The 18,144-nt window shown below is 37.9% G+C and overlaps 1 protein-coding gene across 1 annotated transcript in view; it reads left to right on the top strand.

Moving 5' to 3' along the window:
* LOC124595091 overlaps positions 1-15,384 on the top strand; it is a gene marked incomplete at its 5' end in the record, with an annotated part of 177,884 nt that extends 162,500 nt beyond the window's left edge. Inside the window, 4 exons of the mRNA XM_047133680.1 lie at positions 25-126; positions 1,997-3,465; positions 7,386-7,617; positions 12,592-15,384. Of these exons, the coding sequence (XP_046989636.1) occupies positions 25-126; positions 1,997-3,465; positions 7,386-7,617; positions 12,592-13,683 (2,895 nt within the window). The remainder of the gene's footprint in view (positions 1-24; positions 127-1,996; positions 3,466-7,385; positions 7,618-12,591) is intronic.
* Between the last annotated feature and the right edge of the window lie 2,760 nt (positions 15,385-18,144).

Genomic DNA, 18,144 nt, shown 5'->3' on the forward strand with positions numbered 1-18,144 from the left:
CATGTCACTGCTTTACAATTACAGGAACAAACTGATCAGCACCGAGGCCGTAGAGCATCAAGTAGCAGTCGTGATCGCAGTCAGAGTCGAGAAGGTCTACGTTCTGTCTCCCCTGCCAAAATTAAGGTAATATCACTTGCATACCTCATACACACAAATGCAAGGGTAAGCAACAGCTCATCTGTAGATAAATTCTGGGTGGCACATAGTTACTCTTAAAAACTGTGCCTTTCAAACTTCTACTCATCGTCTAATTTTACTCTTCTGAAACTAGATGAGCAGAAAATGTTAAAATTGGTGATTTTACATAATATCTTATTGTGTCGTTGCATAGCATTACATTCATATTCAGGTGAGCAATGACCTGACCACATTATTTATGTTGTTTACATCCTGGATTTTCCATTATTGTGTAATTGTGTAACTCACGTATGTTCACAAAGAAAATAAAAACTATTGATTAAGTAAGAAAATAAAACTATTGATTAAGTGTGCATTAGGAGCACCTAATTGCACAACTCTTTTGAAGTTAATTTTCTTTCCAGTTCAAGCTTCAGAACAAAACTTTTCCATTGGAGTAGACTGTCCTCTGGAAAGAGAACTTTCCGAATGGATGAAGAAAATATAGGCAAAGCAGTGAAATCTGAGCTTGTCTCACTGCTTAGCTCAGAACTTCAGTCTGGCAGTTCTTGTTCCATACTTTTCAAGACTCCTTAGAGATTCAGTTGCATACCTTGTTTGATAAGTAGGAGGAAGTTATGGGGATAATGGCTTAGTCACAATCTAGATTTGGCTCCAGAACAAGACTCACAGCATAGGCTATGAAAGGCAAAATCTGTCAGGGAGATTAAGAGATACTGGTTAATTCCTAGAATAAAGTAAAAACAACAACCAGCCACTGTTAATGATGCTGTCAAGACTCCTGGCAGACTGGGGCAGGCAGTGTTGTCAGATGCAGTGCCTTCAATATGAAAGCTTCTGCCTTCGACCAACATTTCCACTTTTTTCTGACAGACTTCTTTGTGCATCTCTCTCTCTCTCTCTCTCTCTCTCTCTCTCTCTCTCTCTCTCTCTCTCTCTCTCATACAATCTCTCACTTTTCCTTCTCAGCAGTCTTTGATTGTTTCCTGATCTCTTTAACACTTCTATGCTATTACTTGGAAACTGGGTGAAAGGTAACTATGTGTCATATGAACAACCAACCTAACACTTTCATGAAAGACTCTTCTAAAATTCCCTTTTCAATCTAGTTGTGTGTGGTATCCAAATGCCTTACTTTCAATTGAACATATCACTGTTGTGTTGGAACTACTGTTTTGCCATTACGACTTTAACAATCTTTTAACATTACATGTGGTGTCAAATGATATCTGTCTCTGAACCATAGTGATGTGCCATAATTTCTCAGCATTCCTCATTACAGATTTCACTGGAATTTCTTTTTTCTTATGCTGCTGCAGCATCCACTTTCGAATGTATCCAGAATGCCACTGACACACCATCTCTTGCACTATAAGTGACCTCTTAGTTAACATAAGCTCTATTTGATAATTTTTACTCAGTCTTGCACATGTCCAAATACACAGTTTGCCATCAAGACATTGTAGAGAGTCCTGAAAGTTAGAAAATCTTCAATCCCAGGAGTTTCATCATAATTGTATGCAGGGTCAATTTCATTTGGTCCCCAGTCCCTAATTCCTACAAAATACATCATAATAGTGATTCCATCACTGCTGGCATTACCCATCTTACCCTCCAACCTTCAGACTCTTACATATTTTATCTTTTATTTCCTTTTTTCACTTTACTCATGTTTTGATAAAGTATACAAATTTGATATTTCTTATTCCTTTTTGTCACTTTTGGCTGTGATGGGTAGTATCAGTATGTTAGTGTTCTTACTGTTAATTTTTTTTAATTTTTTATTTGCAAAAAGTGTGTGTGTGTATGTATGCTTTTTAACAAATTCACTTATTCAAATTTTTATTTATAACAGGAACGGTTCGGCAGTTGGAGGCGTAAGTCGGAACCTGGATGCTATTCTTCAGGCAGTCAAGCCTCCTCATCAAAGACAGATACACCAACAAAGCTCACAGTACCACAGAATACCAACATATCTATAGAGTCAACTGAAGACATTGGTGCTAGTAGGGAGGCTGTTAATGAAGATACATCAAAATCTCTTGAAGTTGTTGAGCAGACGTCACTTGATATAAGTGCTGAGAGTGAAAGCTGTGATAGGAAACTTGAGAATGTAGTAACGGATACTGATGTGCCATTTGATGATAAAGATGTAGTTACCAATGAAGAAGAAGCAAAAACCCTAGAGGAAATAGTGGGACAGTTACTAATGCAAAATCATGAATTTCAAAAAATCTTGAAAAAACAACAGAGGCATGTGAGTCTTCGACACCGTTACATGAGCTCTAATGGAACAACAAACCCAAAAGATGAGACAACAGATACAGAAAATGAAGATGATGGTATATACGAGACATTAACTATCACTTCAACAGCTGCCAGCTCAAAGCCGACATCAGGACAGAGCTACAGAGCACATAGGCATGCTCACATGCGAGCTCTACGTAATGAACAAAAAAATATATCTTCATCAATAAGCAGCCGATCAAAACGTCAGAGCATGCATCTGCTTCAACTTGAAGCCAAAGATTCTCTTGGTTCTGATGCTGATTACGTTACTTTGAAATATGAAAGGGATACAAGCTGTGCTTTACGAGAGAGTGCGGGACAGCACACTACATTTCAGGCAAAACATGCAGTGACAGAAAGGACCATACCTAATAGTAGTAGTGAGAGGAGTCCATATCATACTTTCAGTGTTAATAACCTCAGGGTGGAAACTGATAAAACTGACAGTCATAAGTGCAAGCTCACACAAAGTTCTAGTTACTCTGCTGAAACTAAGGAGAAAGGAAACAGTTCTGGAAATTATGATAATCTACAACAGATATGGGAGAGTGTTAAAAGACAGCAAGAAGAAATTCGAAGACTGGCAGAAAGTGAAGACACCAACAGAGAAACGAGTACACCAAATTTGCGTCGTACACAGTCATTTACATGCCAGGAGTCTCTTGGTGCAGAAAGGGATGACCTGCCAATAGAACCTTCATTTCTTCCAGCAAACTCAGAAATGTCAATTGATACTCTTAATATCCCAACACTTCCAGCAGTGTGGTTGAAACTACAAGGAGACCACCTAGCTACGCCAAATAAGAAATCGGGGTCACTGCCTCGCAGTTTCCAACTGAATCATGACAGCCCTAACCAGGCTGGAAATTTAAGTTCCTCAACCATGCAGAAATTTGGAAGGACTGAAAAAGACATTGGCAAGGGCAATTACAGAACTAGGCTGTTTGGTCGTGATGGTCGCAGCTGTCATCCAGACAGGCCCTTCACCATAGCATCAGACAAAGCTGCTGAAATAGACTTCGATGACATTGACAGGTAATAAAATTCAAGAGTTAATGTTTATACTATTATTAAACCATCAACATGCATCACTTCCCAATGCATAAGTATTTCAAGATCTCCACTATTGCTACTCACCATAAAGACAACACTCAAGCTGTAGACAAACACAAGGAAAAGAGTGTTCAACATTTGAGCTTTCAGCCAAAGTCTTCTTCAGAAAGCAACCAAACCTCACACATGCATTACCACCGTCTGTGGCTGCTCTGGCCAGATCAAACATTTCGACAGCTGCCTTTCCTTCCACACCAAAAAATCCCTCCCATACAGCCCATACAGAGGCTGGGTCAACTGTGGAAGCAGCCATTTCTTATCCCAGCTCGGCTGCAATCTTTCCTCTGCTTTTTCTGTTGGTCCAGCTGTCCACTGGGATGAACGACTGCCTCCAAACTGTGGCCACAATTAAAGCTGACTGCTCTGTGGTACAACACACAGCTGAACATAATATCTGCATCTACATATACATGGATACTCTGCAAATCACACTTAAATGCTTCACAAATGGTTCATCAACCCACCTTCACAATAATTCTCTGTTATTCCCATTTCAAATAGCACACAGAAAAACGAACCCCTATATCTTTCCATGTGAGCTTGGACTTCTCGTATTTTTCTACGATGATTGTTTCTCCCTGCATAGGTTGGCATCACCAAAATATTTTCACATTCAGAAGAGAAAGTTGGTGACTGAAATTTGATGATAAGATTCCACCACAATGAAAATGCTCTTGTTTTAATAATGTCTAGCCCAGATCTTGTATCACGTCAGTAATACTCTCTCCCATATTTCTTGATAATAGAAAATGTGCTGCTCTTCTTTGAACTTTATTAACATACTCCATCAGTCCTATCTGGTAAGGATCCCACACTGTACAGCAGTACCCCAAAAGAAGATGGCAGTCTCCTTTGTACATCTGTTGCATCTTCTAAGTGTTCTGCCAATAAATCACAGTCTTTGGTTCGCCTTCCCCACAACATTTTCTATGTGTTCTATCCAATTTAAATTGTTCATAATTGTAATTTATAGGTAGTTAGTTGAATTTATGGCCTTTAGATTTGACTGATTTATCATGTAACTGAATTGTAATGAATTGCTTTTGGACTCATATGGATGACCTCAAGCTTTTCACTATTTATGGTCAATTGCTAATTTTTGCTCCATACAGATATATTTTCTAAATCATTTTGCAATTTGTTTTGATCTTCTGATGACTTTACTAGATGATAAATAACAGCATCATCTGCAAACAATCTAAGATGGCTGCTCATATTGTCTCCTGAATTGTTTGTATAGATAAGAAACAGCAGAAGGCTTATAATACTACCTTGGAGAATGCCAGAAATTGCTTTTGTTTTTCTTGATGATGTTCCATCAGTTACTACAAACTATAACCTCTCTGACAGGGAATAACAAATCCAGTCACATAACTGAGATGATATTCCATAAGCACACAATTTTATTACAAGTTGCTTGTGACGTGTGGCATCGAAAGCCTTCTGGAAATATAAAAACAATTTGAAATCCCTTGTCAATAACACTCAGCACTTTGTGTGAGTAAAGAGCTGGTTGTGTTTGACAAGGTGATATTTTGTAAATCTGTGTTGACTGTGTGTCAATAGACAGTTCCCTTCAAGGTAATTCATAATGTTCGAACACAATATATGTTCCAGAATCCTGCTGCATATTGATGATAATAATATGGGTCTGTGATTTAGTGCTTTTCTTGAATATTGGTGTGACCTGTGCAACTTCCCCATCTTGTGGTATGGATCTTGCACCAAGCGAGAGGTTGTGTGCTATCATGCAGAGAAGGCATCGATTGTATCTTACCACTAGCATACTTTACATATGGCCAGAATCTCTTTGGATTTTCTGCCAGGTTTTGAGACAAAGTTTTGTTGTAGAAACTATTATAAGCATCTTGTACTGAAGTCCACACTAAATTTTGCGCTTCTATAAAAGATCACCAATCTTATAGATTATGCATTCATTTAAATTTAGCATGCTTTTTTTTCAATGTTTCTTTAACGGTGTTCAGACCTGTTTTGTGTACCAATGGGGATCAGCTCCATCGTGTGTTAATTTTTTTGGTGTAAATCTCTCAGTTGCCGTCAAAACTATTTCTTTGAATTCAAGCCACATCTGGTCTACATTTACCAGTATGTTGTTGCTGTGGAAGGAGCAGAGATTGTCTCTCAGGAAGGCATCAAGTGAGTTTTTATCTGCTTTTTCGAAAAGGTACATTTTTTATATTCAGTCGTGCTATGACAACTCTGTCTTCAGTAATCCCTGTATCCATTTTGATGCTCATTATTAGCTCAGGATTATTTGGGGCTAAGAGGTCAAATGTGTTTTCACAACTGTTTACTATCCAAGTGGACTTATGAACTAACTGCTCGAAATAATTTTCAGAGACTGCATTTAGTACAATTTCAGACAGTGTTTTATGTGTACCTCCAGATTTCAACAAGTATTTTTGCCAACAAATCGAGGATAAATTTGAGACTGAAGCCCTTTTTCTGTTTCCCCAAGACCCTCTAACCTGAAAAACCACCCAGTCCACACTACATAGCCCCTGCCACTCATATAGCTTCCTCCTGCATGTAGTGGTCTCCTGATCCATTTAGTGGAAGCCAAAACCCAACCACCCAATGGTGCAAGTCAAGGAATCTGCAGCCTATATGGTCATAGAACCGTCTGAGCCTTTGATTCAGACCCTCGATTCGGCTCTGTATCAGAGGTTTGCAATCAGTCGTATCGACTATGATGCAGATTGTGAGCTCTGCTTTCACCGTGCAAGCAAGACTGGCAGCCTTTATCATTTTTGAGAGCTTCTCAAAACCAGAGAGTATCTCTTTCCATCCAAAGCAACACACATCATTAGTACTGATATGAGCCACCATCTGCAGTTGGCTGCACCCTGCACCCTGCACTCTTCATGGCATCCAGAACGACCCGTTCCACGTCTGCAATGACTTCACCTGATATGTACACGGAGTGCAGATTGGCTTTCTTCTCCTCGTTAGCAGCCATGTCCCTAAGGGCTCTTTCACAACCTGGGCCACCTGGATTTTCCCCTCCACCATCAGTTTTTCTTCTTTGTACAGGTGGGAGTTATCACTGCAGAAGCTTCAACCTACAGTAACCTGCTGTCCCCACACACTCGACTCAATGGTTTCTGCCGTCTCTGTCCTATCACCTCCTCCCAATTAACGTCCCCTCACTATCGTTGTGTGCTGCTGTCTGCCAACACACTCATTGGTCTTTTCCCCTTCTGTGCTCCACTCCATTTCCACTCTCCCATACAGACTCCCCACTCCATTTCCGCTCTCTGTCCCCCTACCTCCTATACAGACTCCCAATGCTACACCTGGCAGCCGTGTCCCACCACCATCTAATCCCCAAATGCTCCACCAAGCAGTACTGACTTTTCTCCACCATCCTCACTCCCCCTACCCCTACCCTGCTATCACTCCCCCTTCCCCTCTCCACTCCAGACTGCTGCTTCCATTCAATGCTACACAGTCGCATTCTGGCCGGAGCAGCTGGAGATAGTGGTCATGTGTGTGAGGTGTGCTTGCTTGTATTTATGTGTGTGTTTTCCTTTCAGAAGAAGGCTTTGGCCAAAAGCTCAAATGCGTAACAGTCTTTTCATAGTGCCTGTCTGCAACTCGGTGTGTTGTCTTCACAGTGAATAGCAGTCCATGCATTTCGTAGTATTGTTGATGTTCTAATCCGGACTGTGCATTCTTTGAAGACCTACCATATACATCAGTTCTTATTGTTTTGAAGAGTTTTGTATCGTTAAATTTAAATATAATTCCTTATAAAACTTTATAATTGGTATAAAGTAGCCTCAGCAATTGTTTTACACATGATGTCCCTTTCTATATAGGTACATGGTCCGAAGTGGTTCTCATAGTGGCCGCCACAGATTTCCTGTAGGTGGTGACACAACAGAAGAAGATAGCACCACTGAATATACAGCAACTCCTGATGCAAGCCTAGATAACCTGAATGTGCATCCTGAGTACAAGATATACAGACCAAGTGTATCCAAAGCAAGTCTTGGTCGAGTGTTAGGTCGGCTGTCTGGAAGGAGCAGTTCGGAAGCTCTTGAACTTGAGGTAAGTTACACTCTCTCAAGCGTGTCCTGTTAGAAGACATTGTCATCATTCATATCACTTTCATAATATACATCTTTGTTCACCCATCTTATAGAATGCTTACATTCGGAGAGTGAGTGTCATCTAAAAATATGTAAATACTGTTATGGCAGTATTGGCTCAGATGTGCCATGTGGTGTTCTTCTTCCATGCACATTGACCCCTTTTCTTTGCAGAATTGTCATGTCATGTCATGTCGTGTCATGTCATGTCATGTCATGTCATATATGTAGTTCTGGAGCGTAGGCAAGTGTAATTGATGTGTTTATAGTGTGATGTGACAATGAGAGGAGGGAGATGGTGATCTTCGGTGCCAGAACTTAGACTACTCTACTTGAGCAGCACCAAGGTAGCCACTGAGCTTAATGTCCCCAGTTGACAGATGGATTATTTGACAATAGTGAGGGGTTTGGAACTTAATCCAGGACACTGGTGTAAAGACTGGTGATAAGAAACTTTCTGCTCGTTCCTTTTCTGACAGTGAAAACTTCATCTACAGGCAGGATTCGAACTGGCTTACTTTTGAGTTGAGGGCAACTCCAAAGGCATGTGTCAGTGGCCTCAACTACGGAGGCAGGTCAGAGTATCATCATATCACCATTAACAGATTTATTCAAATATGAAAAGCACTATTGCTGAAGGTTAAATACAGACTATAACATTGCAAATGCTGTGCTTCCTATAGTTCAAAGATTCAGTTATGTGCCAGCAACTGCCACTGTGAATGAATGGTGATCTGCAATTTAAATTAGCTGTACAAGATATGTAATGATGAGATATCTGGTGCTGTTGAATACAGCACCTTGAGATGATGTATGCGCACATGTAATGAGGAAGTAATGTTGTCTGTCTTGTGTTGTAAAATCTGTTGATTGCAATTGAGAAATGGATGGAGTTCCTATTTCTGTATGTTTATAAGTGAATTGAACACAATTATGGGATTGGTTGAGAACAAAGCCATCTGGAGTACTATGTAGACTGGAACAACACCCAATTAAATATTTAAAAAAGATCAATTTGCAACAGTAAGGTGAAACACACTGAACTAAAGTTAAATCTGGAAAAGTGTTAGTAGACAAGAAAAAATGCTAAATAAACTTATGGGGAATAATGAAACATAACACTAAGAACTGGAAATAAGAGAAAAATGGTGCATTGTGGAGAGAGGTTGCAGTGGAAGAGATGAATATATGGTTATGGAGACCTGGTGATAGATAAGTGCTTTAATTTGAAAAAGGTACCATTTGAAAATTTTTGAAAGTTTCTTATTGATATGCACTTTAGTGATTTTAAACATCCCTCTCAATTTCGTTGAGTATTTGCTACAGTTGAACTCATTGAAGAAAGTAGAGAATGATGAGTGTGACACATTTCAGTATGCTAAAAGTAAGGTTCATTTCAGAATATAATGTAATACAGTAATTAGTGTATTAGAGCATAACGCCTTATGGAAAAAGAATGATGGCGTGTGGTAAGAGTGGCAGTTATCAGAATGAATATCCATGCTGATGTATATACACAGGGTGGTCTGAAAAGCTTCGAAGTGTGTTGCAGGGGAGGTTCTGCTGAGAGGTAATTGTTAAGAAAAAAATTTGATACATTGCACCATTTCTGATTTAATTAGCATTGACATTAGCCAAACAAATCATTGCAAGGGCAAATTCAAGCATTTACTTGTGTTAAAATTCAGTAATGCACAAACATCTGTGGGTCTGTGAATTACATGTTCAAATTCTCATTACCAGTCAAAATGTGCCTTTTGTGGAAGCTAGGTGAGCAAAAGCAGTCTCAGTAGCCTGAGACTGCAGTCCTGTGTGTGAGTTTCGTTTGTGGAATGTGTATGTGTGTGTCTGTTGTCTAATTTTGATGATTACCATACTGTCTGAAAGATATTTGTGATAGTCTTTTTATTATTGTGCCTATCAGTAAGTCAGTATCTCCACTATATGGTGAGCAGCAACTTTCCTTTTCATAATATTGTTACATTACATCCTGGATTTTCCGTTGTTCAAAAGCTGCATTTGTTTGATATGAGGAAACCAAATGAAAAACACGTTTGGCAAGTGTCTCTGGTCGGCTGCTTGAATTTGCATGTGCAATGACATGATTGGCTAATTTCAGTGCTAAAAACTCGGAAATGACGCAACGTAGGGAAGTTTTTTCCTTAATAATTGTCTCTTAGCTCAACCTCCACTGTGACACCCTCAGATAGCATAAAGGAATATAGCACACTAATCAGATAAAATGCAGAGTCAAGTCAAAGAATTACTGTTGTAGGTCACCCTCTGTGGATAAACTTTTCATGTTTTTAACATGCGTAATTAAAAATTGTTATCGGCTGACAGTTTTAAAACATTATGTGGGCTACACTGTAGTATACAGAACAGAGAAAACTTTCTATTGACGAAAAGAATGATATGGTATCCTGAATGGCGAACCACAAATGAAGTGTAAGCATGAATGACATTTCGTACATCATTGTTTCGAAACTGTACATGTATAAATGATAGCATACAAGTAATTTTTATTGTGGCGACCAGCATATGTCACTATGTCTGTAAGTACATGATAATTTGTTGAACCAGGAGAAAAAAATTCTATTGTCTTTTTTAACACCATTAATGCTAATCAGTCTGATAGCTACAGGGTATTTCACAATTCCGATTGCAGGCTTTTAGGGGTTGTAGAGGGGACTTAATAGATAAAGTTTTGATAAGGAATCCATGTCTGGAAATGTACCATTTGAATATAAAATAAATTTGAAGTTAGGATCTGTTTCAAATCTCTTTCTTCATGGTTCAAACACAAAGCGAGAAGTGGGCACAACCATCCGTTCCAATTGTACTTGTGACAATGACAAGGGCATTGAAACGTTTCCCATGTTATATCCTCCTGTGTGTACAGCGTGAAGCAGACAATTTGAATGTGCTCAGATCTTCAGGCCCTGTAATAGCCATTATGAAGCATCCTGTATATGAAGTGATAATAATATAATTTTGTGCGGCTCAGTGCACTGGTATGAGTCTTTATGCCATTTCAGTGACATACATGTTGTGAAGTTAATGAACATGTAGAATTGTATGTAGCTAATTATGAAGGAGTGTAGAAAATATATGAAGATAGCTGTTGTTTTGGAGCACTGGTTAATTATGTGATTTATGTGCAATCATGGTGAATAAACAAAAATCATATTCAGAGATGTGCTGTTGTGTTTGCATACAGATTAATTTGTAAAAGAGTTCACTCAGATATTCACATATGTTAGAAGAAGAAAAACAATGGAAGAGACATGACATAACATTCATCAGAAGCTTTTGCCAAAATTTGAAGAATGAAGCTAATAATCGAACTGTCCATTACATGTTTTGTTAAGGTACTGTAGGAAAGATAGAGACCCCGTAGGAGGTACACATGTTGTGAGTGTAACAAGAGAGCAATTGGCTGATATTGTGAGAACTGCTATGTGACACAGCAGACAATGGCCTGCAGAGTAAGCACATAAACATAACATGTGGGGAAAATGTTGAGTTTATACTTAGTGACTATATTTATTATAACCACAAATATCTCAGATACTATCAATGAATTAAAACCCAAACATGAAATGAAGTCATTTTATAGTTTGCAACTGCTCATACATACCAGCTTTGTTATCCCATCAATGATATGTTTACGGCAGTATCACTACCAACTCATCTTCCATGACTAATTCAATTAAATGTTTATCACTTGTAGTCTCCTACCACCATCTGCTTCTGCTGTGATAGTGACATAACAAGTTTTATCAAAGAAAACATCTGCAACTTATGTCAGGTCAGGTATAAAGCAGTGCAAAATATCTTCTCTGACATGGGTACACAGTAGTTTTGCAATGAGTGGACACTAACAGGTTGCTTGTATGTACAGCTCACAGTATCTTTTTGTAGAATGTGTCTGTAACAATCCTTCAGACCATTTAAATAAACACCCCCTGTATTATAAGCCCTTAAAAATATCACAGCAGTGTTGATTAGTGTGCTGTTACAATGCTCTCCTTTCCTCACATATAACCTAAGAGTCATTGGGTAATAGTAAATAAATTCATGTTGGAACAAGTATATAGAGAAAGATCCTCATTAATGCACGTCAGAGTTAGATTTACTAACAGTTGTTCTGTTATTTCATTGCACAATTTTTCTACTGATTTATATGCCTCATGGTACCAGAATTTCAGTAATAAACAAGTAGTGAGGCTCTTATAACAAAAAACCAAGGAATGCAACTGGAATATTAATGTAAACAACTTTTTTTACAAGCTTTAAGCAGAACAGGTGGCAAACAGTTCTGAAAACAGCAAATCTTGATTTTTTTTAGCTTCTTCTTTTTCGTCTTTCAGAACCATTCTTATATGTGAACCTTTCCTTTCAGAAGATATAAATCATCATCATTTTATCTGATATAGTCTGTTTAACATGACTTACAGTAACCAAGCAATATGTCACAGCAAATACCAAGCTATAATAGTGTTCACATAATTGCTATGAATAAAAAATAGTACTTCAATGAAATTATCAGATATGGTAATCATAACTAAATTATAACTTCCAATCTATTAAACCAGTGCACTTCTGTTACAATAAAAGACACCTTTTTTGAGTGTTTAATGTGTTCCAGTTTTGAACTCACTAATATTAAACCATTTGCAGCAGAGCTCTGATTGGTAAAGTAAAACAATATGTATATTACATACTCAATACATATAATGGATATTTGTTCATTATTAAGAATTAGTCTTTTTAGGCAGACATGTGGTAACATTACCTAGCACAAGAAACTTAGTTTTCACTGAAATTCTTTTGTCCTGCTAAGTAAAAGTTGTGCTAGAAGATGTAACAATTACCTGTGCCTTACTGAATCTTGGTTACTTTTCTTTTATAAAAAAATTCTCATTTTCAGGTTGAGCATGAGCGAGAGCAGCTTCTCCAGTGTGAAAGGCATGCAAGTCGACTCGTCTATGCTCTTGCCAGACAGTACAGCAAGACACTCAAGCAACGAATTCGTACTATTATGGGAGAAGATGCAGAAGACTGTGTGGCAACACCAGCTACTCCTGGAAATCGCTCTCCATCACCTGCACCAGTATCCAGGTCATCCAACCCACCCATTCTGCAAGCTATTTACAAACAGGGAAGCTCCAGCCTTGGTGCACGAATTGCACATTGCTCAGAATATGCAAATCCACGCCAACTTTATCCAAATATTCATCAGTCTAAGCCTGCTTCCTCAAATGGAAATGAGGGAAGGCCTGATTCTGTGTTGTCCGTTTCATCCAACTTCACGTCATCCAGTGATGGTGACAAAACTTCTGGCTTTGGAGGAAGTGTTGACACAGCTATCACTTCTCCTAGAATAGATTCAGAAGCTGTGAGGCTTGGAGAAATGCCATGTGTAAATATGAAGAGGGAATCTGATATGAGTTCAGAAAAGTCTGATGAGTTGCATCTGAGTGATGGCTCAGGTGACAGCTACTATGAACGTTCTTTTGAGGCAATTGAGTCATTTTTGGAGAATGAGGTGTTCAGAGACTCTGCTGTATTTAGTGATCATGAAGAACTCTGTGATAATGCAGCTGCATCTTCTACAAATAATGTACTTACTCCAGCCCCTACTCCAGTTCAAAAACCTGTGAAAATACCTCCTCCAGTTCCAGCAAAACCTGTCCGTCTCACACGCAAGAAAGCTGCTGTTCAGGATTGTAGAAATTCTAACACCACTCATTCTTCAACAACTAAATCTGCTGACAGTCCACAGGGAACAGACGCAATTCACAAATCAATTCAGGAACGCAGAAAAGAATTGGAACTTTGGCGTTCTGGTGGTACAGGGCCAGAAGACGAATGTGACACGAGCTCTCAACATTCAACTGCCTCAACTGTTATTGAAGTTAGTCCTGTGAGAAGTGTGGATGATGTGGAAGAAGCTCCTACACCCAAAGGATGGGTGAAACACATTGTTGGAAAACTTCAAGGTCAAGAAGAGTCACACTAAAAGGATTACCATATTAACAGCATGCAAAGCTCTCATTCTACATTCCATACATGTACAGAATACATTATGTATAGTGAATGTATAAAAATATTTGTTGTGGCACTTGGCTGATGGTTAGGGCTTTATTTCTTGCAGTTCTGCTTTAATGGCACAAATATATACTGCAGAATCAAAAAACTGTGATTATATGAAATTTTGGAATACTCGGTTACTATTCCAGTCACGTGAATTTCATGAATTAAGACTGATGGTTGATATGCAATTAGTCATTAATGGATTTCAATGTTTCATTCAGTTGTTCAGTGATCCTTATATTCTTTTGTGTGTTACTTGCAAATAAATATTTCTTGTGAGAAAACAAGCAATCATAGAAATAAGAATATAAGTTTTGTAATAGAACACAGCAACATACACTGCCTTATTTTTGTGTTTAAGAGAAGGAACCAGACTCAGAATGGTGGTTGAAATCACTGATGTTCTTGTACAAATGACCTGAAAGTATATTTTAACATGAAAGCTGTTATCACAGGAAATTTAATAGAGCAGTTTTTAAAACATACTTATGATTCATTCTTCTTTGGATTTAAAATTTCTGCCTCCCATTCCCCCCCCCCCCCCCTGCCCCAATTGTTTTCCTAAGCCATGATGAGTCATTTGAAATTGGTTTTGGGAGAAGGCAATTTGTTGAAGTTTGGTGTGTTATCTCTCAGATATTAATGGAAAAAAATGAGTATTTGTGCAATACTTAGGGTGAAAAATTTCTTCCTCTATATTGCATGAAGACTGTGTGACATGTAGCCTTATGTACTGTAATAATGATCATAAAAAATTTGTCCCTCCGAAATAAGCACACACAATATCATTAAACGTTCACATTGGTGCCAAAGTTGCCAATACAATTACAGAATTGTAGGAGTTCTGCAAATTACATTTCTTCTCTATTGAAGTTAACATGCTGTACTATTGAATGAGCATTTGTTGTCTTGAAATTACTGAAGAGCTGTTAATACATTTTTCAGTGAAACTGTGTCCTGTAAAAATGAAACAGTGTACTTTCTCAGTACTGTGTACTGCAATATTTAGTCATGAGGTAGTGCCTTTTTTATTGTAAGTTAGAAAATCTGTGTAAAATAAAATTTGTAGATTTTTAAGAATTTTGTGTAGATAAAACTAATATTTTGTGAAGTTGCTTTCAGTAATAGTATGCATGCATATTAACAATATAATTTCAATATGTGCATATATATTACATTTATATAAGGTATTTAAAAATTGTTGACAATAAAATAAATACCTCAAGTACTGTATTAATCCTGCTTAAATAATTTACAACAATACAATTCTTGTGATAAAGCAGGATCATGTACTAGTATTTGGGACCCCTGAGAAACATGGTGCTTACTGCCAAATGTATATTACCTTGTTATTTTATTATTGTACCTTTACATATAGAAAAGATATTCCTGTTTCACTGATAACAATTGTGTTCTGTAAATAGCTCACTTACAAACATATGAAGTTCATTGGGACAAGTGTAAATCACAGTTTGTAGATGACTGTCATATATTAGGTTGACAGTAGGGAGTGAAATTGAATTTCATATCTTTAAAACAATTTCTTGTACAAATCTACTTAAATTATAATGCAGTGAACTGTTTTTTTTTTTTCTTTCCAAATAAATGAACTAAAGCCAATGTAAATTTGAAGACTATGAAATAAACTTTTATTGACAAAATAATAATTTTTTTCAAAGCAGTCGTGGGACTGAGGTATGTTTTGGGACTTTCATGTGAAGATATTATTGAGGTACCTGTGTTGAACCTGATATGGTTGTTTCCATTACTTAAGTAATAGATTCTTGTACAATTTGACACAGAAAAACAAGAACTTGTGAAATGCAAAGTGGTCACTGTGGACAAGGGACCTTGAGATGTAAACCATCTTGGCATTTAGTAATCGGGGATGAGGGGGATGGTCAACTGTGTGCTTTTGCCAGAAAAATGTTGTACAAAAATGATGATAGTTTGGGAAGTCCACAGAAGGACTGCAGACATTTTTTCAACTTAACAGCATCATGGTCAGGTTTCATTGAACCACACCATAAAAACTTGGATTAAAAGTTTTGGAGACACTTTATCTGCTGTAAAACAGAAACTAAACTGGATGATGAAGAAGTGAAGAAGATGGAGTGCACAGAATATCAAAGGTGCATAGGTTTCAGTCTTACAGAGCCCATGGCATTCAGTTCATGAGCAAGTAACTGGTGATTTGATTTGAGTTTTTATTGGTCCAGTTTTATCATACAGCACAAATTGTACAATTGATATTGGACAGGTCAAAGATAAGTTACAATAATACATAGTATTAGCAAAATAGTAGGCCAATTGAAAACAGGTACCTATTACAATTAATTTTGTTGCGTATTCAGAAATTCTATGGCAATGTGGCCAAAGAGATTTCACCAAATTCTCATTTTTATTTAAAATTTTCGTCATTACAAGCGGCAGAATATGCAACAAGAAAAGGAGATCGATTGACAGTTGTGATTAGAACTCTGTCAGCAAATTGTGACAAACATAAGGTAAACAGTTTTCTGGACAAGCTGAAGGTACCTGACAGGGCATATTTTCATCTAAGCAGAACTGGACAGACAGCAGCTTTAACAAAGTTCATGAATACCCTTTTCACACCAGCAAGATGATAGTGTAGCATTTAGTTTGATCAGTAGAGTCGTCATACATTACTTTTTTGAAAATGAAGAGCGGATCACAGTGACTGTCACTTCAGGTTGGTATGTTGAGATGTTGCCATTTTCATTGCACCTGCATTGAACAATATTCCACTTCACGAAACCTCATTTCAATGGGATGGTGCAACATTGCACACTGCAAGGCAATCAGTGCAGCTGTATGGATATTGTTTGGTAGCCAAGTCATCTCAAAATTTGCTAATGCTCTCTGTCCACAAAGATCATCAGATTTACGTGTTTGTGTTTTTTTTTTCTTTTGGAGCTACCTTAAGAATTGGGTCTACATGACTCTGACAACAACACTGGATGATTTTTTTTTTAAAGGAACAGACTGCCATATTCCTGTTTTATTGTTTATATAAGTACAGCCAAGGTTTCGACCTTTTACGCCATTTTCAAGTATTTGCTAAAAGCAAAAATTGCATAGAGTAAGAGCATGTAAAATTTCAAAAGATGTAAAATATCTTAAACAATGAATGTAAATTGGTGTATATTTATGAAATATGTATTTGCATTTTATGTCTTTAACACATATCACAGGACACTTAACATGTTGTCAAGCTCAAAGCTGGCCATAAATGAAATGCTCGATGTAAAACCACCCTCTTGTAATAGATCAGCAAGTAATCATGGGAGTACATCATATTTAGTAAAAACAGGCTTACATTGGTAAATAAAAGATGAGGACATGACCTTAAAACATAATGATAATGAAATCAAAGAGTATGAGTACTAGAACAACTGAATATTAAAACTACAAAGTGTCATAGCTATATGGTTCAAAATGGTTCAAATGGCTCTGAGCACTATGGGACTTAACATCTGAGGTCATCAGTCCTCTAGAACTTAGAACTACTTAAACCTAACTAAGCTAAGGACATCACACACATCCATGCCCGAGGCAGGATTCAAACCTGCGGCCGTAGTGGTCGCGCGGTTACAGACTGAAGCGCCTAGAACCACTCGGCCACACCGGCCGGCCATAAATATCTTCAGACTATATACTGGGTAACAACTACTGAAATATTTGAAAAAAAAAAAATGTAAATTAGTTACAAACTATGATATGCACACTCTTTATTCAACATGTAAACATCACTAAAGATATTCAGATTTAGGTTATGACAAGTTCGATATGCCTGCCAGCATTGGTGATGATGTGGTGCAGACGAATAGTGGAATTCTGCTGCTGTCAATTGATGCTGTCAATGACCTCCTGAATGGCTGACTTCAGCTCGGCAGTGGTTTTGGGCTTATTGCTGTACACCTTGTCTTTAATATAGCACCACAAAAAGGAGTCACAGAAAATATGGCAGCCAATCGAGGCCCATGTCAGTGGTCTCTGGGTACCCCAGAGCCAGAATGTGGTCCACAAAGTGCTTCTCCAGGACATTAAACACTGTCCTACTTTGATGGGATCGATCCCCATCTTGCATGAACCACATCTTGTTGAAATCAGGGTCACTTTGGATAATGGGAATGAAATCATCTTCCAAAACCTTCACGTACTCTTCAGTAGTCACTGTGCCATCAACGAAAATTGCATTGATTGTTCCATGACTGGACTTGTACACCACACAGTCAGACATTGAGGGTGAAGAGACATCTTGATCAGGAAACGTGGATTTTCCGTACTCCAAATGCACCAATTTTGTTTACTTTCACATGCAAATGGCCAACAACAACAACAAACTGTGTGTGCAGGCTCATAC

This window comes from Schistocerca americana, chromosome 2, assembly GCF_021461395.2.
Source record: "Schistocerca americana isolate TAMUIC-IGC-003095 chromosome 2, iqSchAmer2.1, whole genome shotgun sequence".
Classification (NCBI taxonomy): domain Eukaryota; kingdom Metazoa; phylum Arthropoda; class Insecta; order Orthoptera; family Acrididae; genus Schistocerca; species Schistocerca americana.